The following is a 27271-nucleotide window of genomic DNA, read 5'->3' as shown; positions in this document are numbered from 1 at the left end:
AGTGAGAACTCAAAGTGAAAACAATCAAACCACCCAAAGCGCGGGAAAACGCAAGTAACTCAGTATTGTATTTGATTGGTTGAGAGAGAGGCCGAATATTTCGACTCCAGTTAGAGACCGTCATGAAGCAGAACCAATGCAATCCAAGGTTTACTTTCGACAGGGAGTGGAAAAGTAGTGTTAAAAATACTGTTTGGGAATGTGCTAGCCTGCAAAAAACTTGCTGCCTTTGAGGTTGTTGTTTGGTCTCGCAACTTGTACGCCTTTCAAACATTGTATTTGGCGCGAGAAGAGCCGATTTTGATTTAAAATCATACAGGTTGTATTGTGTTTTTGTTTTCTACAAACTTGTTCTTTGCTAATTTTAGACCTGCATATATATTTGCAACTTTTGAAAAATGTACAGGGGGTTTCTTTTCTTCGTTCGAAAATCTTCAAAAATAAGGTTGAACAAAAAGATGGAAACAAAATAGCAATAAGACTGATAGAAGTCAACAAAAATCACTATTGAGTGTCTCTGGAACTAGGGATCGGAATAAGTTCCCTCCTTCCACAATTGTTTTTGTTTTGGGAAAGCGTGGTTTATGTTGGGCAATCGTCTAAGCAGTCAATGAGAACCGCCCCTTAAAACTCTGCCGCCCAATGTTGCTTGATTTTATTCGGCGGTGATGCTTGTTAACATATTTTGCTCGTACACTTGGCGTTGATCTTATTCGGTTTCCACTGCCTCTTATTCGAAAGCGAAGGATTTTTGAGGGGAAAGAACCGTTTCCTATACGGTCTCCGTCAAATGAACACGAAACGAATCCCACACTAGTGCAGACCTTTTTGGTCTGAGGTGTTGCGAAGATTGCGTAGAATCCGATCCTTTATTCCTTCCACAGAAAAGCAAACAAACGGAAATTTGCATACGTCCTTAACAGCACGTGCTCGGCAACATGATATCCATGAAAGCAAAACAATCGTTCGAACCTCGTTTCAAATTCCAAAAATCGTGTTTGTGTCGCTGGCTCAACAAGTTCAGTCTCTGTACAAACAATGTGGAGATAAAACCTACCTTCTTCGTCCATCCAGCCTCTTTTTGTGCACTGAAACTTGCATCCTTGGTGGTGTGTTGATATTCAGCTGTCGAACACCTTTGAATATTACTTTCCGTGGGAGTTTTTCGTTATTTGCTTTTACCGCCAGAGCAACCGGGAAACTTTCTCAGATCCATCACACCTTTTGTTAACTCTCAACCTTTTGGTGCGTCTTATGGCTGAGTATTTTCACGTAATTTTCAGTTTGGGAACTTGGCTTCATTAAGTTGTTATTAAGCCATCTTGTTACCAGGCTTTCCATATTCTTGTTCTATTGGCTATTTTTGACTACTATCCTTTTGCTTTTGTAGAGAGAACGAACTAGCAAGTATATTTTGGATATTTGCCCGTAATAAGGAAAGGTAAGAATTAATTTCGTTCCTAAGTAATCAGCAATTTTCTCAAAACATCAGCTTCTCTTTTGTCAAGAGCACTACCTTCGCAGGTTAAAGGCTATAGTCCACGTACGGTATACCCTCAGTTCTGTAACAGTGTTGTGTTTTGTTCGTGTTAATCAGAGTTAAATTGTGACGTTTTTTAACATATCATTAGGGCTTTTACATCTAAACATCAGTTCAGTTTATTGTTGTTATTCTTTCGACGAAATCCATTGTAAGAATCAAACGAAGAATCTAATACTAATTGTCGACTGAAATAAGACAATAAAAAAGGCAAAAAAGTTAGGAGATAAATGACGTTCATAATAGCTTGTTCACAGACCTATTGCTCTTTCAATTCTCATGAATCCTTATCTCGAGCTGGAGCGACATAACGTATGAAAAAGACGAAGGTGAGGTTGGAGAAGGAGAGATATGGCGAACTTTGGACTTCTTTTGATGCAAGTATTTTATTTACCGGTGCGTTCAAAAGCATTCTGTGGAGTATCTTAACCCTTTAACTCCCATGAGTGACCAAGACACGAGTGACTTGGTCCCAGAATTTCTCCTTGCAATATCAATACAATACCAAGCAGAACAGTAATGAGATCAAGGGAAACAGAAAATCAGGGGATTATCAGTTGATCCAATACCAAATTCTCTAAACTAACATCATAAGAATTGTATGGCAGACAGTTAGGAGAATTACCAATGCGATATGAGGAGTGAAAGGCTTAACTAGCCACACATGTTATTTGTACATCAGTGCAACATCAAATGAACAAAAATGTCTTGACGATTATATTAGGAATCGCACCTTAAAGCAGCCTATACAAGAAAATTTTTTTAAGACAGGAACCTTGTGTGTATTTTTTTTTTCTAATGAAAGGAATCTTCAACGATATTGCACCCATCTCTTGTTGAACTCTCATATGGAATGAAAGATAACAAGGAACAAGTTGGTTAGTTAGCTAATAAGCCACGTGGGTAACTATGCTCTCACGCGGTGGTGGTATTGTGACAGCAGGTGTCGTTGTTTGCTCTTTGCAGGTGCTTTAAATGAAGCGTGACTCGCTAGAAAGTCACGAAAGTATTTGTCTAGTAAGCACGTTGTAAATACAATTGTGATTGTTCACTACAAATATATAACGAACAATAGCGAGCCTTGCACACGATGTGCAGATGTCGGGGTAAGGTTTCTGGTATGCTTGAGTAGAGCTTTGTTGATACGATATGTTCGACTGATGATTCCCTATCTTATACCAACTGATCGCCTAGAAAGCCTCCTGGCTGGTTCAAGAGTATTTTCATTTTTCCTTTTCGGATATTTGACATCCGCCCTGATAGTGCAGCCAGCTGGGGCGATAAAATGATAAGAGATGAAAATAGAATTGTGTTTCGTCATAATCAGGAGACGTGTCTTTTGTATGTGAGTTGGTTGAAAAACAATTTTATATTTGGCAGTTGCATTTTGTGGTTAGTTTGAAAAGGTTCCGCCGGTTCCATATTTGTGTTAATTGAGTTTAATACTTATTTACTCCATTTTCACTGCATTATTTGCGGTGGGGAAGGACTAGAAAGGAACATACGAACCATTCGTGCTAGTCCACCCTCCCACCCATCCCACCCCAGGGGAGGACATCCATCACACAGTAATCTCGTGTGTGGGAAATTTACGTCTCCTACCCCAACCCTGCAGGAGACGGGACCTCCATTTATTCGTCCCTATCCGAGAAGACTAGAATATCTAACCATTTCTTGAAGTTATAGAAAGGTAGCAAATTCTTCTAAATTATTTTAAGACCCTGAGTGTTGGTCCGGCCGGGGCTCGAACCTTCGACCTCCCGCACAACAGTCCAGCGCTCTATCCATTGAGCTAACCGGGAGGCGGTTAACTTAATGTCAACGTCAGTGAAAGGCGAGGATTAATATCTGCTTGGTGGTGATAGTTTTATCGTAGATAGAGATGCATTTCCTTTGAGAGTCTTAAGGCAATGTAAATACTGTATAGACGATGACGGGTGTGAGGCTCTAAAAAAGAAAAACATAGAGGCCTGTATTGTGCTGCACTTCTCGTGCTGCATAGTCTCGTCTATTGTTTGCGCCCCATTTAGTGCAAAGTGCAGCATAGTCAGTTAATGTTGTCATAAACGGTGGCGATAGAGATTTGTCGTGAAAAGTTTGCATGTGCTCATAATAAAGTTTTCCTGTTTCGGGGTGTTTGGTAGTTGATTAAGTAAGCTATCATTTCTTGTTGCTAACATTGATTTGTGGAATGTCAAAGGAAGTATTAACTGGCATCGTGTAATCGAGCCTTCACAAACAATGATGTATTTAATCAAATAGTCGCTGGTAAAACTGCATGCATAGATTAACACTATCATTGTCGAGCATGCCGATGTAACAGGAAATTAGTGGCCACGAATCATTGAAGAATGTGTAAAACAAAACTGGAACTTTGTCAAGTTAGCTTAAATTATCTTACCACTCCGGACTTACGTATCTGGGTGTATATATCCGTAGCTTATAAAACATAGCATTTTTGTAACTCAAAGTTGATGGATTGAGATAGGTCGTAGAACAGAACGTGTAATGTTGGATTGTGAAGAATAAAGTCAAGTTAACCGAAAGTATACAGTCCAAGTCTATAGAACCAGCGTGTGCAGAGTTTCCTTCTAACGTAAGTGAGAAATTCTGCGAAAAGATTTTCAAAATTGACCAAGTGGTGATTTTGGTGATGGAGAAGGAGGATGATGAAGGTAAAAGGAATACTCTCTCCAGGGTTAATCCTGTGACAAGGCCGTTCAATTTAAGGTATTATGTTATGGATAAAACAAAAACTTAATTTTATTGCTAGTCCCCTTCTCGGAATTTCTTGGCCAATTTTTATTGGGCGTCATTGAGTGAAGGTATCTCCAGTTTTGCTCGAAAGGAATAACCGACTTGGATCCCTTGACCCTATCTTATAGTCGGAATTCATTTTTTTAATTTTGTCAGTTAAAAAGTCTTTAATGGAGTTCATCAATGGAAAAGTTACATGTACATGTGGGCTAGTGTTTTGTTTTTTTAAATCAAACGTAACAAGCCGTACATACTTCGGCTATTAGGGTGAAATCCCCCCCCCCTTCCTCCGTTATTCCTATCTCCCACCCCCTCTCGTCTTGGATCTCAGTTTCACCAAGGTTAAATTGTTTTTACGTTGTCAGGTTATGTACACTATTAGGCAATTAATACTTGAGTAACATTTTTCACCGTCTGAGAAAAGCAAGCTGGTAAACTCGTGTGCGTCGCCTTGTATTTTGGTACTTGTGGTAATGCAGGTGAAAGAGTGAAATAGTAGTCGGTAGGTATCAGTCATGCTTTTTTTTAACGCACGTAGTCGTGAATTCTGTAGTCTCTATCGGTGAATTATCGGCGAAAGTTCATAAATGAGTGGGCCTTAATGTCCATCTAGACATTCCCTCTAGAACTAGAGAGATACAGGGACATTTAATTACTGAATATGTCACGATCTACAAAGCTAAAAAGAAGGCATTGCCACATAATAGTAAAAATGGCGCTTGCAAAATTCAAATTCAAGATCGTTTTATTCTTTGAAGTGAAATTGATTCTGTACTAAGACTTTGGCAAAGCTGCAGAACTGAAGATATGTGATTAGTCTCGTGGTTTACACGTGGAATGAAAGTTCCGATTTTGATTTGGAGTGATGGCATCGTCGCTGTGTTAGAGTTAGTCTACCATATTTATTTTATTTCCTACAGGAAATTCAAGCTATTCATTTACAGTATGTGTGCTATGTTGTTTAGCGTTACACGAATAGGCATGAATTTTTTGGCACGTTTTTCATAGTCTGGAAGTTTTGGCGGTTGCAATCCTGTTGTGTTGTTCGCCACCCAAATATTGTGATGAAACAATACAGCATTTTTAAACCAAAGTCCTTTGTGCGTTCTCAAACCACAACAGGCTCGATAAAACTCACGCGCAACAACAAAGGAAGTTTGTTTACCTTCTTTCGTTTCTTATACGTCATAGAATTGAGAAACAATTGTGCTGATTTTTTTAGAGCGGATTGGTTGCTTTACGAAGTAGGGGTACGCTGAGGAATATTCACATAAGAACATTCATTATCATTGCAACGCACGTGTAAATACATGTAGCTGTAAAAGTACAAATTTTTGACATAACATGTTAGCCCAAAGGTGTGAATTTGATTTAAACAAAGTGTTGCGTTGAGATCACTTCGAATGACATAATACTTGGTTTCAACATGTTTTCAACTGAACAAAATTGCGACAGAAAGGAAAAAAGTAACCTTTTTTGACACTAATGGCAGGTATAGAATCATCTACCCGCAGATGAAATGCGAGTTTTTTTTCCAAGGAAGTTATCGAATGAAACGAATTTTCTCTTAATGCATAGACAAAGTACATCTGCTTGCAGGAAAAATTAGATTTTACTTGGTTAATTCTTTTGCTAAAATGCTCGTCAGCACTCGTCATCTACCTCCGGTGCTAAAATAATATGTCAGTTTCAGAAAACGATGCCTTATCTTTTATCTTACCGAAGATAAATAAACATTAAAAGACAAGAATAGAAACACTTTAGGGTCAAGTAATTGGCTATAGAATTGCTTTTCACGCACTACTATTTCCGTGCGCGAAATCGTCGCTGAAATGTTCAAAGCCGACGATGCGAAAAAAGATTTAAGTAGCTATCGATCATTTGGTACTTGGCAAGATCCCAATTTAAGTAGCTGTTATGAACTGATTCCCCTGGTTCTAAAGTGCAGCAGGTCTCAATTTTTCGGGGGGCGAAGGCGTTGGTTCTCTTTTTTCCGCGAGGGTAACGGGTCATGAATGGAGTACATGTACCCTGTAAAGGCCGTAGTCCCACCCGCCCGTCACATGAACCTCCAAATGTGTACATGTGACAGATATGTAAATACGACGTAGAGTAACAATTTTTTTTTTCTAGCGCCACGTAATTCTTTTGCATCTGTTGTGTTAATGTGTAAGTTCGTGTCCCCTCTTCTGTGCGAAGACAACACTTCGCCTTTTCCATGCACAATTTCTTTCCAGTTCTGTTTCATCATTAGGGAAGTTTCATGTGCTGAATAAAACAATTTCACCATCATCGGGTTTTCATCGCTTAGGCGGGGTGGAGTGAACGAGACGGATTTATTTTAAACGATTGGAAGGGAATGATTATGAATGTTAATTTATTTCTTACCAGCCATCGTTTCTTACTATTACGCTTAGACTCACATATAACATAACTCAGTTAAGAAAGCAGTGGTAAGGATGAGAAAAATACACCTTAAAAATATGCTATAATTTGTCCTTTAATTGTGTAATATAAAATATACATTTTCCATCAAGATGAAAATATTCTTGAGCGTATGTGAATTTCAGATAAGAATAAAATATTTTGTTTGATGCGGGTTGATATGTACATATATCTAACTTTTGTACACTTTTAGTATTTTAGACTGATTATTATTATTTATTAGGAATGAGACTTGAGAACCCCCTCTATGGAAATATTTAGCCGGTGTCTTGAAAATTGGAGTTATAGTAATGCATTTTTTACTCTCCAAAACTTTGCTTGACTGTCGTGCCCTTTTAGACGTCTTCTCACAATTCCTGTGAGGAAAACAAGAAATTTTTGTGATTAAGAATTTGAAGAGGAAAAGTGTGACCCACGCTTATCAACTGGGTAAATACTTTGAACATTTCATTTTTATTATACAACTGTTGTCCCCGTCAGTCAACACATATATAAAGGCTGAAAGTTTTTAAAGAAACTGTGGTGCTGCGTCGGTGGGGGTGACAAGGTAATTGGTTATATCAACTAAGTTGAAGTAGTAAATTGGCCACCGTAATTTATTCGTTACGGTGGCCAACTTACTATTTCAACTTAGTTGATATAACCAAACATATATATAAGGTCTCCTATTTGAGTTTTACAATTATTAAAAAATGTATGTGGTGGCTTTTTTGATCCGTACTTATCGACCTATCTTCATGATGCACTTTTGAATTTTAAATTTTTTACAGAACCTCCAGCCCATCTTAATACCATGTAATGTTCCAGTAGATACTTCGCATTGGTAAGGTAAATTTCATGGGCACAAGTGTAATATTAGGGCGAACTTCATGTGAATATACTCATGGAATGACTTCGAGAAAAGGACTGACCTGATGAGCGTAACACGAGCCACACTCTTGAAAAATGTTGTCCTCGTTACCTCTGTGGGAGAAAGGAATTCAAGTGAGTGATGTGGATTAAATTGGTTTAAAATCTCATTTGTGATCTATAGCTAAAAAACTGAAATTAATATTAATTGCATGAGTGCAATTTATGGTGACATATCAAGTGGGGGGAAGGGAGGGAGAAGTCTTGTTGTTGGAGCTACGGTGAAGACCAAAAGCTTTTTGATTGGTCTAAGCCGTGTACTGTTTCTAAGGTTGCAGTCGGACGCATAACATAGCTTAACGTTCAAGTCGGCAACCAGGAAATATTGAGAGCAGATGAAATCCTTTGCATGCAAGATGTCGGTAGAGTCCCAAACTTCTAATATTAAATTGAATATCTTTCATTTTCCTTTATCTTAAAGATGCTCTCCATTTGTTACCTTGTACGTTGTGAGCCCTGAGGGCTACATCCAGGCATTGCTATTTTTAAAAGATGTAACAACTTCTTAACATGTTGCTGAAGGGTGTCTCGCTCGTGTCCTTCAATCTGCTACAGATAAACAAAGTAGGTGGCCCGATATTAGATTTTGAGGATGATTATCAATAGTTCGTATGTGGATATCTGTTTTTGAATTAGTCAAGGAGCTGTGCACCCTAACAACCAATATAAAGGTTATCAGTACAGAACAGTTTGAACGGTACACCTCATGATAGCTTCTCTCTTAAATTTAACTGCACATTGCGCTCATTGCTTATATAATGGTAAAACAATATCAGAAGGAGGAAAAAATTACTCTTCTGATGCGAGAATTATGATTTTGAGGGCTCCCTCAGTTTTTACCATCTTAGATGTGTGATTAGTATTATAGTGGAAGATATTTGATGTGGATGACAGAAAGAAGTGAATATGTTTCCTTTTTAATGACAACTGATTCGTAGATTTGTTTCCTTACCAAAAGAAATGGTATCCCCTCCTCGTCATACATACTGCATTAAAAACAAAAGTAAAATGGTAAAGCAATATACCATAAAAAGGATTTACAAGGTGTCCTTGAAAAAGAAGAGCAATACTTTATGGAAGTCCTACAGATTTCTCTATGTGAAGAAGAATGTTGCAAGTGGGTTTGCTAGAGGGTGTATTAAGATAGGTGGTGCATCAGAGATTTGTCGGTTCTAGGTAGATTGTGGTAGAAAAAACTATTAACTACGTGGTTGTAGCATGGTGAGGCAAAGACCCTTATGCAGGACGAGAAACAAACACCAACCATTTGGCTTTAGGTGAACGATTTGGGACTAATTGTATCAAATCTATACAAACCTGGAAAATATATTAAGTGAGTGGGGGCTGGGGCGGAGAACTACTGTTGTTAGCGCTGTGGTGACGTCCAATAGGTAATTGATCTGAGCTGTATGTTGTTTCTAAGGTAACTGTCTTAGTTAATTGACCAGGCCAGTATTGGGAGGAGGACTTCCTAAATGCTCATGTCGGGTGCCTGATCAGTATCATTATGATCAGCCTCGATTGGACGCATAACACAGCTTAAGCTGCGGAATGTCCGAGTCAGCAACCAGAAAATATTGAGAGCAGATGAAAGCCTCTGCATGCAAGGTGTTGGTGGAGGCCCACTTTACTGATTGCAAACTTGCTACTTGCTTGTATATTATAGTTCATCTTTTATTTTTTCACCGTCTAAACGATACTCTCTATTTATTACCTTTCCTGTGTGTTGCGTCCAGGCATTGCTTCGTTAAAAAGATATACCAGTGTCTTGAGATGTTGCAGAAGGGTGTCTGGCTCGCCTCTTTCAGCTTGCTACAGATAAATAGAATAATAGTCCAAGGTCAGTTTAAGAGATGGATTATGCATATTTCGTATTTAGATGCGTGTGTTAATGTATTATTCAAGGGATCTGTTTACCTTAAAAGTGAACAGTATCAACAATTCATGTTCTAACAACAGCTATCTTGAATTTGACTATTAATTGCGTTCCTATATACCCATATAAATGGTGGAAGAATGTTTAGAAGAGGAAAAATGCCTCAGTTTTTACCATCATAGTCTTATGATTAATAATGCAATGACAAATGTTTGAGTTGGACGACGTATGGGAGTGGATAAGTGTCCTTTTTAATGATAATTAATTCATAGATTTGCTCTTTCTTACCGACGGAAATAACATCCTTTCTCCTTCGTGATGCATACTGTAAAATGAAAAATAATTAAATGGTAAAAAATGTACTTCAAAAGGACTTAAGAACTTAAGGGTGGCCTTTTATAATATAAATTTATTATTCTTTGGAAGTACTCGAGATTCCCTGATGAGACAAATTATGTTGCGAGTAGTTTTCCAGTATTTACTTATAGTTTTCAGAAAGTGAGTGAACGAATTTTGTAAAATTAAAGTGAATGATACTGATAAGAAAAAAATTACCTGAGAGACCCCATTCTATTGAAGTTAGACATCTGAATATATTTCCAGAGATTGCGTAGAAGGCGGATAAGAAGTTCATGTAGAAAGGTGTCTTTCCCCTGTCGATACATGTGCTGCAGGAAAGCGGACGTCATGCTTACTTCAGTTACTGTTTTGAATTTCGTTTGAGGATGAACTTTTTTTGGTACCCATCTAGCTCAATACCCACCTTTAGTAGTACTTCTTGTTGTTTGATGGTTGTTGTAACACATCTGTATTCTGCTTTACCAGGGAATCTCTGGAGTAATTAAAAAATAATATAATTTACATGTACGCCTTTTTGTTTGGTATGTTATAAGGAGGTGAACAGCTGGTGTGTGTTTTGTAATGTGGGGTTGGCTGTAAATCTTACTCACTAAGAGTTGTATATTCCCCTGTTGAACAAGGTTATTGATAATTTGATGGACATTGTAATTATCTTCTGCTAAAACAACAATGAGTCCAGTTGACATGCGTTGTCATAGCACACACAACGTTTACATACCCAGTTCAGATGTTTCCATTGTAAACTTCTTCGTTCCCGAGTGTTGCTGACAAAAGAAAACGGTTAACTTCAAGGTAACTCATTTTCTCTTTGACAAAAAGAGATTCATGTACATGCAACACATCGCTTACAAATCTTAGCCCTATTTAATCGTTAATGTGGTACACCATAGTACTTATAATTGACAAATGTGCTTCACATCGATGCTCGTGTTTTGAGTGATTACAAAAGCAACTCTCAAACAAAAACCAATACCGTATTATTCATAATTCAATAGACTGCTGGTAACTTTACTTTGGGTCGAGTACATTATACCACATTGGTGATTCGAAATGCGTACAGTACTTACACAATCATAAAACTATACTCACGCTCCGGCGTGTGTATTGATAGTAATTGCATTAACAATATACATAGCACGCAACACTGCAACAGTAGACACCTCGTTAAATGTAATGAATGTTTGACAAAGAATTCGTTTGGTTTGTGATTATATTGAATTAGACTGTGTCTGTAAGTGATCATCTTTGTGAGTAAGCAAGAAAGTTTTACTCCTAAAACAGTTTCTTTACAGAATACTAATTCTGAATATTTTTCGCAACACTGCAGATCTACATCATGAACAGAACCCGCTCAGCAAAGGTGACAGAAAGAGCCGAACTATACCTTACAGCCAGCGATTCCATTCCTTCATGGTACATTAAATTGAGGTGCTGTATTAGTTGATTAAATACCTCACATACTGACTGGCGAGTAGCTCTTTGAATGATGCTTTCTTGATTTAACTGTCGACGAAGTATACGCGTGTTATTAGTACTGCAGTTTGCGACAGTAATCAATTAAACTGGCTGCGAAAATTTCCAAATATTTAGATCTTTGGAGAAAAATTCGTGATCAGCGAGTTACAGAGAAGTTTAATATCACATGCAGCTAAACAACAGAACAAGGAAACTAAAAGGCGACTGTTCCAAGCATAAGCGGCGATTCAATGAAATTTAAACTTTCCCGCACTCGCCTTCGTTTTAAAACTTCCACTGCTTGGAAATAAAAGAGCTGAATAAATCTCGTACGAAACTTTCCCTAAGTCGTCACACCTACCTTTTCTTCTTCTTCTGTCCAGTTGTGCTGCTTGGTGTTCATTTCGCTAAACTGTAGATTTTCCTGAAAGTCTTTATGAGAGAGTAGAAATTACTGGCAAGGCAAACGGTCCGTCTGATAAAATTATCCTCGAAACGAGCGAAACCTTGCAGGTTTGTGCACTTTTGCCGTTCCCTGAAATCCGACTTTGAAGCGGGGTAATTTCCACTTTTTCTTTTCACTTGTGCACTTTTGCCGTTACCTGAAATCCGACTTTGAAGCGGGGTAATTTCCACTTTTTCTTTCCCAAGGACTGTGGAAATAGTTCAGTACAAGTTCTGCTTTCTTTCATGAGCTGTCACTCTTGCAATGTTTAGCATTACGTCATTGCTAAAATCCTTTGAAAGTGTTGGTAGGGAGGGGAACGAAGGGGTGTTAACGATAAGAATTGATCGATAGCCTTCTTGAGCTTTCTTGGCAAACTTCCATAGTACACATTCCATTGAAATTCGTCTCCTATTCATTCTTGTTAGAAAACTCTCTGTCCACACCAATGTGATCTACTTTCGTTCTGGCTGTGAGTTGAAGACAACGAAATAGTCCTGAATCCTCTTTGGGTGGAAAGTTGTTTATCCGTGATCATTGTCTTGTTTCTTCTTGTAGCTCTGATCCACTGGGTTTCTTTTTCTGCCATTAATTTCTGTTACAGTCTGGACTACTCCGAATAGTTTTTTTACCTCTGATGCGTTTTATCATAAAGTATTGTCATCAGAGCAACCACGAAGTGGTATTGGTGTTTTCACATAGTCGGATGGGAATACACAGCGCTGACGTTGCGAGCTCGACGTCAGATATTGATTCCTCTTGTAATACATGATCCGCAGTCACTGTCTGAAATGTGACACAATTAAGCTCTGGATGTATTCAGGATCGTATTACGACCTCTATTGTCAATGCTGACTTTGAAAGCATTTGCTTTTGAGCCGCTCACATCTGTTCTTTCACTTCTTCATTTAGTATTCGTGCTATAACTCTGTCCATCAGGGCATCTACATTAATTGGTTCAATTAATAAATTCACTCCTTGACATGATGTTCACCCACCACAACTGGAATGCCTTGTTTCATCGACTGAGTGCATTGATCCTTGTTGCCCTCGAATGTACTCTCAAGGATGATGCAATATTACTCGCTTTTTCCGCTGGGATGATGCAATTTGATAATGATTTATTACAACTATTTACCCCCACCCCTCTGACCACAGAATTCTAGGTTTACTCAGAACCTTTTGATCCAGTTTTTAGTGCCTAGCCCTGGTTTGTTGTGGTAGAATTTGTCTACAAAGGAATTACTGATAGCTTCTCTTATTTTGAAATTCTAACCAAGAACACTAGTGGTTGAAATGGAAGTTCCCGTCTCGAATAAGCGCCTGAGCTCTAATCGTCCCTCCCCCCTCCCCCTTGATTGGGAAACGCAAGCAAGCCTCGAGGTATATGGTTACGCGTCAGAAGATATAAATGATTTGTTTGTGCTTTCATTTTCGTAATCGATTGGTCTCGAAGACCCTTATAGACTGAACTTTACGTTGAGTTTACGAGTCTCGAGAACAGCTTTTAAGGGTTTTGGCCGAAAGCGAAGATGATAGTGGTGTTTGCTACAGCAGTAGCTTTTAATCAGAGCGGTGATACATGCTTCTATAAGTAGCAGTAACGATAGACATGATCCTCCCGCCAGTTAATATCTTTAGTGATTGACAACAGGGTCGAAAGGAAACAGCGTGGCGTGAGGAAAAAGCTTCTCTGACCTCAGTCATGAAATTATGTAAGGGGCCGACCATTTAACTTTTGAGGGGGGGGGGGGTGGGGGATCTCTGGTCATCAAGAAATTTTTTTTCTAGCAATCTGCTGTGCAGGATATTTTTTTCTGAGTTTTTTGGTACATTTTTTCTGTTGCATCTGGGCTGCATGCAATTTTTTTTTCCAACAAGCGCTTGCAGGAAATTTTTTTCAAAATCACCCACCTCCCTCAAAAGTTAAATGGTCGGCCCCTAACATAGTTATTCTAGAGCAACTGGCAGTTTTGTAGTCCGTGCGGTTTATTTTGTTAATACCTCCAACTTTTAACCTGAAATTTGTAACTTTAGGAACCATTTATAAAACTTAAAAGCTAGGTGAGAGCTGGCTAATTATTTCTTCTTCACTTTCTCATAATGATGTAAGATTTATATTACCTTAGAAAAATGTTCGATAAGTAGTGTTGTTTATCCACTGATACCACTTATAGAACGTAAACGAATCCAAAGTGTACACCTTTACCCCCATTCGATTCTTCCCTCGTGTAATAATTGAATCCGCAAACTTGAGACTGCAGGAGTACTGTCTCGAGACTCTGGGCGATTCTAAGTGCAAGTTGTGTCTTTAAACTTGGTCTCTCTCGATTGGATTGTATGGAAAGCTTCGTAATTAAGGGAAATTTAAAAAAAAAGATACTCGTTATAGGAGGGAAAGAGAAAAGTAAACGGTGATGTCACCCAATATTATGCAGTAGGAAGTCTGTCATGATACACAAGCAAGGTCTTGTATATGAATATATTAAGAAAAATGGCTGTCTCACTTCATTGATTTCCAAACACGACGCTTTGGATATTTCTAATCCTAGCATTACGAGGGACACTTGACACACATAAATTCTGCATTGGTGTTACAGCGTTGCAAGGTGCGACCATTTTGGTAGCCATGAAGAGTAGGAAACATGCTGGCGGCTTAGTTTGTGGCGTGAGGCGCCAATTTTGCGACCTGTGTTCGGCGATCGTGTAGCGAGCTGCATCGTTTTTATAACTTAGTTTGTATGATATAGGTCAAAGTGACAAACTTTCTCTTAAAATATTTCCCGTGCTCTTCTATTAAAATATACCTATATCTCCTTGTTTGCCTAAACGTAGCAATTTCGCATGAATCTCCAAAAACGAATACCAGCCTCGCTACTTACTTCAAAGACGAGCGATGTGATCAGCGGTTTAGCACGTCATGTGATGTTGCATTAAGTCTCTTTTTATTTAGGCGACTAACTGTTATTTCTGGCGACCTTTTTATGAATTAAGTTCGTCATCTTTGAAAAAAGCTGAGCTTGGAGCCCTGAGTGGAGTTATACTGATTACCCGAGTTGCGGGTTCGTTTTTTGAAACACGTGGCCTTTCAGCGCCGCAAGGCATTGTGGCTTGTTGATTATTAGATCGCACGTCAAGAACACGAGGAATAAATCATTCCTTTGAGCATGACAGAGTAACTCAGAGACCTTTACTCTTGAAATATTAATTCTCCGATTTTAAGTGGCGCAATTCTTTTTTTCGCCAACAGAGCGAATAAATCCGTGTTGAAGCAAAAACCGCGAGTCTCCCAAAAATATGCTGTCGATTGCTTTACCACAGGCTTCTTGTAAATGTTATGGTCAAGTTTTTACTCTGGCATCGGTAGGGGTAAGTCTGATCAAATTATAGAATTGTTCATTTTTTAGTTGACGTAGTAGTTGTTATGTTATGTCTTGCGATTTGTGATACAATCGGAGAAGTGTTAGAACATGAAAGAAATGGAAAGTATTCTAAAAGGCATTTTATTTTTGGCGCCACTCTTCCCTTTTGTCATCTCGAGAGTTGCTGTACAATCTTGCTGTTGAACATACTGGTTCAATGTTTACTTAAATTACTGTTACTAGGTGTCTAGTCGAGAAATGGGGTTTCCTCGTGCAAATTTAGCTACGAATTAATATTTAGTCCTATTTAGCAGTGCCTCCTCAATTTGGCAAAGAGAGTGTTCTTATTTTACTGTTTTCCCATAGTCATTCCATTCTTTGTTTAGATACCTTTTGGTAGTTTCATGAGATATATAGTTGAGACTTTGGTCAATATTTCTGCTCAGCGTTAGACAAGCTCTCTAGACAAGTTTGATAAGTTGAAACTACCTTTTAAATTTCAATGGAACCAAATAACATACGTGCTTGTATGTTACTGCCTTTTCAAAAAAATTGTTTTCTTTTTCTCGTTTATCTGAATTGACCTAACTCCAAACAAAAAGCCTAAAAAGGCCACGAACAGTTTGAAACAGCAAAGTAGTTATAACTAGTCATAGGAGTAGATGATGCTTTTGTATCGGTCTCACACTGTAAAGAACCGTCTCTGGTTACTTCTTACCAGTATTAAGTCTTCCTAGGGAGTAGTGTCAAGAAGGTCGTTCTCAGCAGCTGTGTCATTCCTTTGTTACTTAAAAGATAATAAACCAACCGTGAACTTTTTAATCTTTTACCATCGAATGTATTTGAAGTAAAACACCTGTGCTCACCGCAATACAATGAAACCTTGATTTAACGAATAGCTAAGGGTTGATAATTGTTGTTATTGTTTTGTGTGTGTGTGGTGTGACGTTTTGCGTAATGTCTATATGAAGTTACAGTACTCTATACAGGTCTGTATATAGCTACAGCACTGGAATCTAAACGGGTCAACAAAATTTTAACAATTTCAACTGGTTTCTCAAATGTCATAACGAAAAGGTTAATAAATAGCGCAACCGAACAGAAACTTTAAACAAAAGAAAACCACTTTACTTTACTACTAAAATTGCCAATCAAGACGCCCAATCAAAAATTCTTCCAACGAAAATTGCCTCATTTTTTGTCATTCTTTACTTCACTGCTAAAATTGCTAATCAAGACGCTTGATCATAAAATTTCTCCAATTGCGTCATATTTTGTCTTTCGTTAAAGACGCGCGGCGTTTCATTCAAGAAAAAAGAGCGCGTCAAGTATCAGAATGAACATGAACAGTCTATACAGAATTAAACAACGGAACACGACTACATAGTGCTGCGCTGTTGGTCTGTTTCGCATTTTTCTTTGGTCAGGTGTTGAAATTTGTTCGTTAGATCATGATCGGGGTATCTGTATACGTTTGGGCTTCTGGATTGTGTTCGTCGTAACCAGGATTTCGTTATATCGAGGTTCTGTGGCATACATTTTACTGTACTTTAGCCGGGGTGAAATGCATCGTTCTTTATAGCGAGGACTTCGTCATATAGAGGTTCGTTAAATCGAGGTTCCACTTTATATAGTTAAATTTCATCGCATTAAGTCATGGTACTAAACACAGCAATGTCATCATCATCGCTCGTGATGTAATTTCTTAACTTGAAATCTTCGTGCAATCCCAAAACTAACAATAAGCTTGCAAAAATTTCAGCACGCCGAGAACACGCGAATTAATTCCAAACATTGCAGAACGTTGGAATTGAGAGCAAAAAGTTAAAATTGAGTGCAGAAAGTTGAAATTAAATTGATTGACAAATAAGTCGCGGAAGTGCAACAAAACAAATGGCGGAAAAGTGAGGAGAAGGTCACAATGTTCATAGAGTTTCAGGGAGAATTCTTAAAACAAAAATCCGACGAAGGAAAAACAACAGGCTTAAAGCCTGAAAGTTTTGAGCTTCCAACAACGGCATGAACTGGAGGCGCTGAAAAAATTCTCGAGTTTTACGCAACAGTTCTTACGAAAGACGGTAGTTACAGCTGTCTACTGTTACTGTAAGAGAGTATTAACGTTTGATTATTCGTGATAGAGAGTTTAAAACTTGAAGAAAGTTCTTGAGGGAAATCTACGATTACTCAGGCAACGAGGCAAAGGCAAGCGGCCGAAACAGCTAAAGCGGAAACTAGAGTCACATTTTCCTTGTATATTATTAACTAGTAATCACAGGATTTTTCTCGTGCAATTTGGGATGAATCAGCAGTCATACATTTTTCAAAGACTTCAAACTGAACTCGCCCTACAGGATCGTTCAATTTGTTTAGCCTTTAAAAAAATTTAAAAGTGCTGACTTAATCTTCCGATTACCTATACAAACAACGGAGACGTGTCATTGGCCTTTTGCAAAAAAACAGCACGAAATTTGATAAGCGATTGGAGCGAGACTGGTCAGAGATCGCGATCCATTCTCTAGCACATAAACTCGGAAATTCTGTCCGAAAATTTTGGTTAAATCCTTATTGCGCCCAAGTTTTTTTTCATTATTTTCGGTACTATGAGTGAACTTGAATTTTAAAAAAACCTGCCTAGTATGAAAAAGAAACTATAAATGAGCGCTGTCTTATTTTAGTGTGACACTTTAGAAACTAGTGAGCAACGAAACTGAATTATGAAACTTAAAGGCCTATTGGCTAAGATCACGTCAGTGGTCTTAGCCAATGATAGCCAATGAAACAGAACAGAAAGTTGAACCGGAACTTGAGTTCAAGAATTTAATTTTCATTTACGCGAAAGCGCAACAAAACAACGTGGCGGACAAGTTAGGAGAAATTTAGAGTTTGACGGAGGAAGCAAAAAGACGTAAACGCCCAACAAAGCGTAAATTATTGACCAAGGTTTGGAACTCTTGGGCCTGTCAAGAGGCTATGACCATAGTTTAAGTATGCTATGACAAAAGGCATTGAAAAGTGGGAAGGGAAAAGCTTGGTTACTGAGGAAACAAGGTACGAAACCATATTTCCAATCAAAATTTAAAGAATAGAGGTGCATGTCCTGGCACCCTAACCGGTCCAATTTTTCCCTTAAACTGTTGGGTTTATAGTGTAATTTTTAAAAGGTTTGAAACACCCATCTTGATTGAGAAAACAGCTTCTCAAATCTTCGACCCCAGGGTCAAATGTTTATATGTATGTTACTATTACGTCATCACATGATTTATCTCGTGCAATTCATGGTACTGGGGAATCGTGTGATTACCCTTTCTTATTTGGTAAAAACTAAAAGTGTGGCACGATTTATCGAAGAACGATGGCACTTCCTTACGGTAGCTTCTGAAACTATTCTTGGATCAGAACACGCACTGGTTCATTGGAAGGTATGGTTTGCGGTATTAAGAAATCCGTGAATCGCACCAAGAGAATCCATTATGGCAGGTGCACAGTTAAATTGCTAGTAGTAGTGGGCAATTTGGCAAGAAAGATAAGTATTTATCGTTTCATCGTAACAAGGTACTTTGGTAATATCAACTAAGTTGAAATTGTAAATTGGCCACCGTAAAGAGTTAAAAACGGACGTTTCGAGCGTTAGCCCTTCGTTAGCCTTTCGTCATTCACTCTGACGAGGGGCTAACGCTCGAAACGTCAGCTTTTTATCTCTTTATGGTGGCTAATTTACAATTTCAACTTAGTTGATATTACCAAATTACCTTGTTACCCCCACCGACGCAGCACCACAGTTTCTTTAGGAACTTACCCCCTTTTTCCTTGCAGAAATATTCAAGTAAGTGTGATTTGTACATCGTAAACTATGAGGAATAAATTTTTTCATTCAAAGAGAGAGCATTTACTATTTCAGCGACTAATGCCCAAAAGAGCCGCTAAATTTGCGAAGCAAGGAAGGTCCGAAATACGATTCCTAGAGTTTTAACAGTGTGATCCTTTCCACGGAATGGCTGAATATCCTAAAACGCGGAGTACTTTGTAGTATGAAACAAAAATCTCACAAAAATGGAATTGTAATGGGATAAGAAGATAATTTATTATTAACAGGCGAGATTATAGCAAGCATGTTCTCATCATTTATTGGAGCCTTGAAGATAGAAGAACATTGAGATTCTAGAGCTAACCCTATAAAATATTATTATTACTATTGTTGTCATTTTTCTCATTATTATTATTATTATCATTATTATTACTATTATGATTATTTGTTGCCATTTAATTAATGTTTGAATGTCGATTAGTCACTATATTCTTGAATCATCTTTCTCTACTGGAACAGGGTACTCATAAATATGTGAGACGCAGCAGGTTTTCAGTTTTGCATGTGACACAAATATCGTGCAACGCTACCTTCTAGTGTCATTATACAACCTCAAGCTCTTTTCAATGCTGTAAAGATTGCGCTAGATCAGTAGCCACATGCAGTCTCAGACTGCCATTTTTTTTTTTCAGAAGACGGTTAATTAGTCAATCAATTTGTCAATGTTAAATTGTAGGAAAAGGTCACCCTACACATCTGAGCCAGAGGTTCAAGTCTAAAATGCTTGATAATAAGAAGTAACCCGACTGGGGGAGAGGGGATGGTTCGTTAGGAAGGAGCACCTCAGTTTAAAACGGTTGCTGTTACTCTCTCTATTACTTTATCCGAAGTCATGATATTTTTGTTAATGAACTGGAACTAAGAGAAAATGAAGCCTTGTGTAAGAGTGTGTTTACGATCTGTTTAGGCTCAGTAGCATATAAAACTGAACAGTCCAGGATGAGATCTACCTCCATACCAGGAGGGTAAAGGGTAGCAAAACCAAAGCAAAAGCAATCATTTTTTACTTTTCCTTTTTTATCATTTACAAACCAAGAAAGTTGTGTACAAAATAAAATATATAGACATCTAAAGATCCTCTTTTCACAACAGGGAATAAATTATTCAATAACATGAGAGAATTTATCGAGTAACATATCAGGTTCTACAGAGTGATTGTCAGTAAATAAGCAGTGTTTCATGTTCACATGCCATCTATCTGCCAGGCAATGAATAAAGAAAAGTGAGAATATGTTTTTCATTAGGTATCCAACGTAAACCTGATTTGGTAGACATGATGGTACAGTTAAAATGACTCACAGTTTCCTAATGAGTATATTCTATATGAGCAGTTGGGTGTGTAGGTGTACAATGTAGCTGTATTCTGAAAAAGACGAATAAAGTGTCTGTATGTTTGTACAGGTAAAGATGGTGATGATGAGGATAGTAACAGAAATCATAATCATTTTCATGTAGTAATAGGCAAAGCAATAATGAAAATAATTTTGATAACAATGATAATTGATGAACTTTATTTGACTGGAGTTACACTTGACAAAATTTCAACTATCAAATATGACTCATGTTGATGAAAACTGTTGCGTAGAGGTAAAATAATGGCACAGACTATAAAAATCTGCTATGGCATTTTTTAATGTGAATTTGACAGTTTGGCTAAACAAGTGGGATGTCTTGGCTGGGAAAGTTTAAGTAGGCATACATGCATTGGTTAGGTTGGTAAATATGGGCAATCTTTGCTCCAGCTCTTGGGTTAAATGGGTTCTTCAAATTAGCAAAATGGACAGGAAAAAAAAGATTTTTCAAGATCAGGGAAAAGTTAGCGAATTTCACCAGAGCGCTTATTCGTAAAGTTGTTAATTCAAATCGTTAGGGAAAAGTCAAGGAATTTCGAAAATCTCTGCATGTGGCAACCATTTAGGAGAAGCAGACATTGGTGAGAATTGGCTTTTGACATCTTGAAACGAAATAAAAATAAAGAAACACTTACTGAATGGTAAAATATACCTTTAAATAGCTGTTACTATCTTTTTTCGGTGGCTGAAATAAATATTTCCCCAAAGGAAAGTTTTGTGGTTTGATTTAGGTTTTAGGAGGTCTTACGTGAATGAGTAGGAACTGGTGTTTGATTCTTAGATACAATACAGTAATGGTTTATACCTAGTTACTTCTTCTTTATTTCTGGAACGATCTTTTTGGTTTCTGTCGAGAAAACAAGGGACCCTAGTGAACAGAATTTCGGAATACGTATTTTAAGTTGATGATAGTAATACAGTATCTGGTCTTAATTTAAATTGCTTTGACTTCTGAGGGGAATTTTCATATTTGACCTCAATAACCACAATTCAACTTAAGTGGATAATTCCAGCTATAGTCATGAAGAAGGCTGATTTACCCAAAATACGTTAATTTTGTTCCGATAAGCAAAAAGACCTTAATCTCCTTGTAAGCTGTTTTATCACTGATTTCCCAACAACATCCATTTACGCAACAGGTAGCTGGTTAAAGAGGGGTATTGATTTAAAACCATTTTAACTAAAAAGTATCCGTATCTGGACTTCTTGATCGTACATTTCAAAATTACCTTTTATAATGATTTCACTTGTTATTTTATATTTAAAACCAAAACCTTTTTTCGCTGGTCTTAAGATTATTCAGGACTGATGGTGTAACAAGTTTTACGAGACTGAATGCTTGGCAGTAGCTGGCTGCCCTTTCAACCTTCTCGGGTCAGTTGTTACTCTACACGCTCCTGGACAGGATCCTCTTATTTTGAATTCCAATAAGAGGTTATGACAGCCAGTGTTATACTTCTTTTTTTTTTTTATACTATTAGAGGGCTCCAGCAATTCATACTGTTTAAGAAAAAAATCCATACCTTATCTGATGAGAATGGAGCACATGGTGTCTTATTTTAGCTGCTTCATCCTAGGAACAAAGGAATCGTCAAATTTACCTTTATAAAAGTCAGACTAAGAAAAATGTGAAACAAGTTCTGTCTAGGTGGACACTCCTTTCTTGACAACCTTTCACATATGCAATAAAGGGCCATGAGTATATTTAGATTTATGTAGTAACGTCCAGATTTCATTAAGGAAATTTCGTATGTGCACTTTAGTCAGTTGATGTTACTTACAGACACTGTCGAAAGAGAGACAGCGGCTTGATGGTTCCTGGTTAAAAGAAGTAACATAAATAAGTCTGACATTCAAAATGAATTTTTTTATTTCTATCTTCTCTCATAGTTTCGAATCACTTTGAGGTTGCAAGAGTTTTTTGTTGATTTTGTTTTTCATTGTAAACAGCGCAGCACACAGTTTCTCCTAGTTCCTTTACATGTAGATGACAGGATATTAACTACTCCTCAATCTAGGATACTTGCCTTTTGAGACTGAATTTGATGCAGACGTTCTTTTGTTATTTGTTTTCGCCAAATTTTATGCAGAAAGTCAGTTATGGATTATTTTGAAGGTTTTTTTTTATAGAGGTATGGAATACCATACAGAGGGGAATCTAAGTTAGTTTTCTCCTCATGGATCACGCCCAAGAGCTTGCGAGAGGAATGATCGGTTGAGCTGAACCATTGTTTTTCCTTTATAACAAAATTTTCCAAGTTACTGCAAATTAAACTGACTTTTAGCATACTTCGTTTCTTCCGAATTTGTGGTAAGACATCACATCGGGCTACCTTACTTTTGCATGAAGCTCTGAGAGGCTGTTACATGATTATTAATTTGGTGTTCAAGATAACCCTATATTTTAGCTTTTAATTTGAGATTTTTATTTACTATGTATTGATTACTTTGGAAAAAATACTATTATGAGCCTTTGTGTCGCTGCAGTGCTTCTAGTTATCAGGGCTTTAGGTCGGCAATGACTCGGTATATTTTTAACTAAAGGAAAGTGGAAGTACTTAGAAGGGTTATTTGCTCACCATATTCTAATGAAACAAAGATGTCCCCACCTCATTTGATGATGTCTCAATACTTGTGCTCTTATCCCAACAGCCTCGGCCTAAGAAGAAGCAGAAAACATAACTCGTTACAAAGTGGAGAGGAAATACCACTTTTGCTAAGGAGCCACGGAAGCGAAGTGCTTTCTCGAAAGACACAGGAAACGTTCATATGAAGTAAGGATTAGTTTTCTGTGTGTTTTCAAGGTCACACATTCTTTCATTCTCTGAGCTCTGCAGTTTAGAAATGCATCAGATACTCTCTTTTACCACTAACATTAAAACATTACTCTTATCTTCAACTTTTATTTTTAATTTTTCGACTCTTAAGCTAAAGTCTGATTTGAAAAAATATAAACAGTTAATAAAAACATTAGCTCTGTCCTACTCCAACTCTGCTCTTTACTTTGTCTCAGTTTCACTTTTAGAACGGTTCTAAATATTTGATAGAGGGAGCTAATTGTTAAAAAGCCGTTTGGTTTTTCATGGGTCTTCCAAAACCTCTGTTATTGTTATCACAATTTAAGTTTTACTCATTATGGCAAAAAAGTTACTGTACTGAATCATAATCAAAACAAATTTAAAATGGTAACGGTAACAGTAATGTTTAAATTTTCTGCAATCGAGTCAAAGGAAGTTTAATTCTTCATATTCACAGACCAGTCACTTGCATCGACACTGTGAACGTATTAGGCTAATCGTGATAGTTCTAGTCATATGTAAGATGAAAACAAACTGTGATGAATTTTCTCTACTATCATTTAATTGTTCTTTCACACTCACATGCCGTCTCAAAAATGATGGATAAGGGTTCCTGAAAAAAAAAAAAAAAGTGGTTAGTATTTGTACTGAGGATTATGAGACGAGAAAGGGAAATAATTTGTCTTTCAAATAGTTCACTTACGCTCAGTTACACCAAGTGGTGTAAGTTACCCTCCCAAGCTAATTGGCTGGAAAGGGGTGTATGTATCCGTAACTTTCATATCCTTACCACCTGTCCTGCTGTGTAACGATGTGCCTCCTGATGGCATCTGCTTCCCCCTGCGTAAATGAAAGTAATGCTCCAGTTTTCGTTAACTGTAGGTGCTGGATTGGGCACCAAGAGGATCACAAAACATTTTGAAGATCGTAAAAATTATATCTTTTTTATTCAAACATCAGTAAACATTGTAAAAATGATAATTTTTTTGCTTTATACTTACAAGTAATCTTGAAAGATAAATGCCAAGTTGATTCCTGGGAAAAAAATATTTTTCTTTAATCGGTGTAAAATGTAGAGAACAGCATTAAGTTTTTAGAGCTACATATAGTTCTTAGAGCTGCAGCATTGTCAAGAAATAGATGTATATTTCTTGACCAATAATGATGTTTTTTGAGACTGAATCAGAATCCTCACAGAGCCTGTCACCGTATTTTAGATTGAAAAAAGATTTAAAGCCTCTCGCAAATGCCGATAACATTTCATTGCAGATGGATACGTCAGATCTTTCCATCAAGGGAGTCGACCTCTCCCAGTGAAAAAGAAAAACATAACAAGAAGTGGATTTCTCTTGCAATTCTCTTCTACCTACCTATTGGGCCACCTTTTTAGGTGTCTTCTAATTTCTTGGGCCTCGTGCTGCAAAAAGTAAACAAAAACACCACATGAATAACACCAAGGATTATATCTGAGGCTTCAAAAATCGAGGAAATTTGAAGTGTTTTGATGGCTTTTATTTGCCACTGCCAAACTTGCAAATTTCGTAGTTAAAAGGCGCAAAGTTCAATTACAAAATTTTCCTACCTGTGGTGTAGTGCCTCTAGAGTATACCTCAGTAAGTAGAGTCAAAACAACATCGTCACTTTCTTCCATTATGCAGTCTTTATCCCAGCGAGATTGTATTACAATCCAAAGGAAAAACAACCTGAAGGATGGTGAAGTGGAATGCATCGACTTGGTCACGTGATTTCCGAAAATCGATATATCCTCGACACCTATCGGACGATATACCGAAGTTGTTGTTTGAAATCGCTCTTTTGCGATTAATAAATTCAAATATTTTCTTGCAACGTAATGCTAATCGCAGAACATCTTGGATGCTCCTTATCGGGTCTGCAGCGCGGTTTTTCCTTGCCCCTTTCATTTTGAGAATTCAACTGCCTCTTTGCTCCTGACTTGAACAGCACATGATTCCCTGTCGTTTTTTTGAGATGCCCTTGACTCCTTCCTTTCTGAGTCCATTTTCATCGGTAACATTCCGATGAAAATGGACTCAGGTTTTTTTTCTTCCTTGTTTGCGATTAACGAAAGAGAGTAAAGTCAGAAATGTGCGAACGCGGTCGTTCAGATTAGAGGAGCAATCTGATGAAACTTTGATCACAACAGGATGTTTCATGACCTGTGACGCAGGAATTTAATCTAGGTGTGTTCTATTGTTGACACTGTTTTAGATGTCCAAGACACATTGTTTCCGAGGGGTCATACGGAAATATTGTCAGTGATTAATCTGGAACGCTGTGTTGACACATGCATTGTAAAGCGTTGTTTTCTTTCGCTTCAGTCTGCTACTTATAAAAGGAGCGATAACCTTAGGTTATTCCAAACATCAATGCTAAGTTCAATTTTGCTGTTTTGAGTAAAATCAAAGCCAATATGCAGTCCGTATTGTTCAACGGTTTCGCCCACAAAACGCTCTTAACCTCAAACGGATTAATTGAGAAACTGCTTAAACAAAACAACTTAAACAAAACAAAGAACCAAACAGCAAGCGGACACGCAAGACGACCCCTGACCACAATATTCAATTCAAGTTGTTCAAGCAACTAAAACTGAGACGCCTGTGGCTTCGATGAATTAAGTAGGGCAATGACTCATCCCTTTGCTTTCAAAATAATTTTGATTGAGATCATTTAGAATGAGTATGATTTCTAATCACCGAAAGGAACTCTGCATCTCTCCTGGATACGCACTGAGAAACTAAATGCGATTAAAAGAAGAGAAATGTTTGGCGTGCTTTAGCATTGAATAATCGTATAGTGTCAGAGGCAGTGATAAATTATTCCCCTCTGGAGCAAATTTATCGCCTATTTTTTTTTTCTTCTCCCTCTAAGAACAGTTTGCTGGGCGGTTGCTGATGATTCTTTTAGTGAGTGCTCCTCTGCAACCCTCTCATCATTTTTAAGCAGGGTTGGCCTGATTCGGAATAATACAGACAAAAAGAAGTGGATTTTTTTATATTAAACTCATAATTCAGATCAGGTCAACCGAAGAAAATAACTTATGCTTCGAGAAGCACAAGATCTTTTCAACTGAAAAAGAAAATAATGGTAATTATAATAATGATACTAAAAGTAGAAGTAATAAAACGACTGACCAGTCGTCGGCCATTATGTCATTTCGGTACACATTCTATTGTATGTCTGAAGAAATTTGAAAGTGACCAGTGTGAACAAACCAAGCAAACTCCATTAGACAGACAAACAAGATGAAGTTTGCAACGAGGGACACTCCCTATATTTTAATACTGCTTCACGGGGTACCTTTTTGTTGATACCAAAGTGCATGATGGGATTTCGTACGAGTTAGACACTACGTGCTGTTCCTTTTTCACAACTAATTATAGTTTCCCTAAATGTCCTTTCAGAAAGTAAAAACATTGTGCGTATTTGGTTTTTTCTACGTGCAATACTTGTGTGGGATAAAATCACGTTGAACACGATCGGCGAAGTTGCTGATCATCCACTGTGGAGTACAGATGCACGTAAGCAAAATGGCATTTGGTTAATGATGGTTTTGTTGCTGATTTAGAATTATTTTTTTCGAAGGCGATAGCTCATAATTGGAAAATAGGTAAAAAAGAGATGCAAGGAAACTTTTTCCTTCGTATTTTTTATGAGAATAACGTGTTTGGAATCTAGTTTTATTACAAAACGGCGCACACGGAAAGCAAAGTTTGAGAATCAATGCGGCAATACTAATGTAATACATGTTCTTCTTTTATCCTTGCTTCTCGCATGCTTGTATGCAGGCTTCTTTTGTAGTTAATGAATATTGCTTTGATACAACGTCTCTCCCGTATAGAACCCAGATTTTTTTTTCTTTTGTAGTTTTCTAAATGCTTCAATCTCCGCTGGTGTATGGGATTTCGAATTAGATAGACTGTAGGGGAAAAATCATTTGCAAAGAGAGCTTCTTCGCAGTTTGTTCCTATAAAACGTAGTTCCAATTTTTCTCTTAAATTTTGTTTTCCCTTTGATATCTGAGAATGCAATCTTAAATGGAACTGCCCAACCTGTCCACAGTTCAATCACGTTTCAAGATTTTTATGA

The 27271-nt window shown here is 37.6% G+C and overlaps 2 protein-coding genes and 1 long non-coding RNA gene across 27 annotated transcripts in view; 1 reads left to right on the top strand and 2 right to left on the bottom strand.

Annotated features, from left to right (window-relative positions):
* The first annotated feature begins 576 nt into the window (after positions 1 to 576).
* The window catches only part of LOC111321033 (uncharacterized), a 44995-nt gene continuing 18300 nt past the window's right edge, over positions 577 to 27271 (top strand). For 2 of the 13 annotated variants that reach the window (XR_015998724.1, XR_002693929.2), the window contains exons 1-3: positions 1448 to 1936; positions 11215 to 11315; positions 23019 to 23140. This is a non-coding gene — a long non-coding RNA (uncharacterized LOC111321033). The other 11 variants (XR_015998727.1, XR_015998728.1, XR_015998730.1 and 8 more) reach the window with 11 other exon arrangements.
* On the bottom strand, positions 6658 to 13529 carry LOC111321027 (uncharacterized). Of its 3 annotated transcripts, none has more exons than XM_022923790.2 (11): positions 11704 to 13512; positions 11272 to 11390; positions 10606 to 10651; positions 10291 to 10359; positions 10083 to 10195; positions 9816 to 9852; positions 9366 to 9463; positions 8604 to 8637; positions 8091 to 8197; positions 7654 to 7705; positions 6658 to 7098 (listed from the first exon to the last, which is right to left on the bottom strand). In XM_022923790.2, exons 1-11 carry the CDS (start codon positions 11743 to 11745, stop codon positions 7090 to 7092), a joined length of 726 nt encoding a protein of 241 aa, XP_022779525.1. In that variant the 5' UTR covers positions 11746 to 13512; the 3' UTR covers positions 6658 to 7089. The 3 variants fall into 3 exon arrangements, 2 of the variants coding, with proteins under 2 accessions (XP_022779525.1, XP_022779521.1); XM_022923786.2 differs by having other exon boundaries at positions 8091 to 8200; positions 11704 to 13090; XR_015998717.1 differs by lacking the exon at positions 8604 to 8637 and having other exon boundaries at positions 11704 to 13529.
* Positions 19206 to 24893, bottom strand: LOC111321028 (uncharacterized). 11 transcript variants are annotated; one of them, XM_022923792.2, is made up of 11 exons: positions 24747 to 24893; positions 24535 to 24581; positions 24166 to 24199; positions 23955 to 24004; positions 23747 to 23777; positions 22946 to 23025; positions 22148 to 22184; positions 21890 to 21939; positions 21172 to 21234; positions 20314 to 20377; positions 19206 to 20212 (listed from the first exon to the last, which is right to left on the bottom strand). In XM_022923792.2, exons 1-10 carry the CDS (start codon positions 24891 to 24893, stop codon positions 20320 to 20322), a joined length of 597 nt encoding a protein of 198 aa, XP_022779527.1. In that variant the 3' UTR covers positions 19206 to 20212; positions 20314 to 20319. The 11 variants fall into 11 exon arrangements, with proteins under 11 accessions (XP_022779527.1, XP_088609466.1, XP_022779526.1 ...); XM_088753340.1 differs by having other exon boundaries at positions 21172 to 21213; XM_022923791.2 differs by having other exon boundaries at positions 19206 to 20377.

Source organism: Stylophora pistillata, chromosome 3 (assembly GCF_964205215.1).
Source record: "Stylophora pistillata chromosome 3, jaStyPist1.2, whole genome shotgun sequence".
Taxonomy (NCBI): Eukaryota; Metazoa; Cnidaria; class Anthozoa; order Scleractinia; family Pocilloporidae; genus Stylophora; species Stylophora pistillata.
This window is presented reverse-complemented; position numbering and strand designations above follow the sequence as displayed.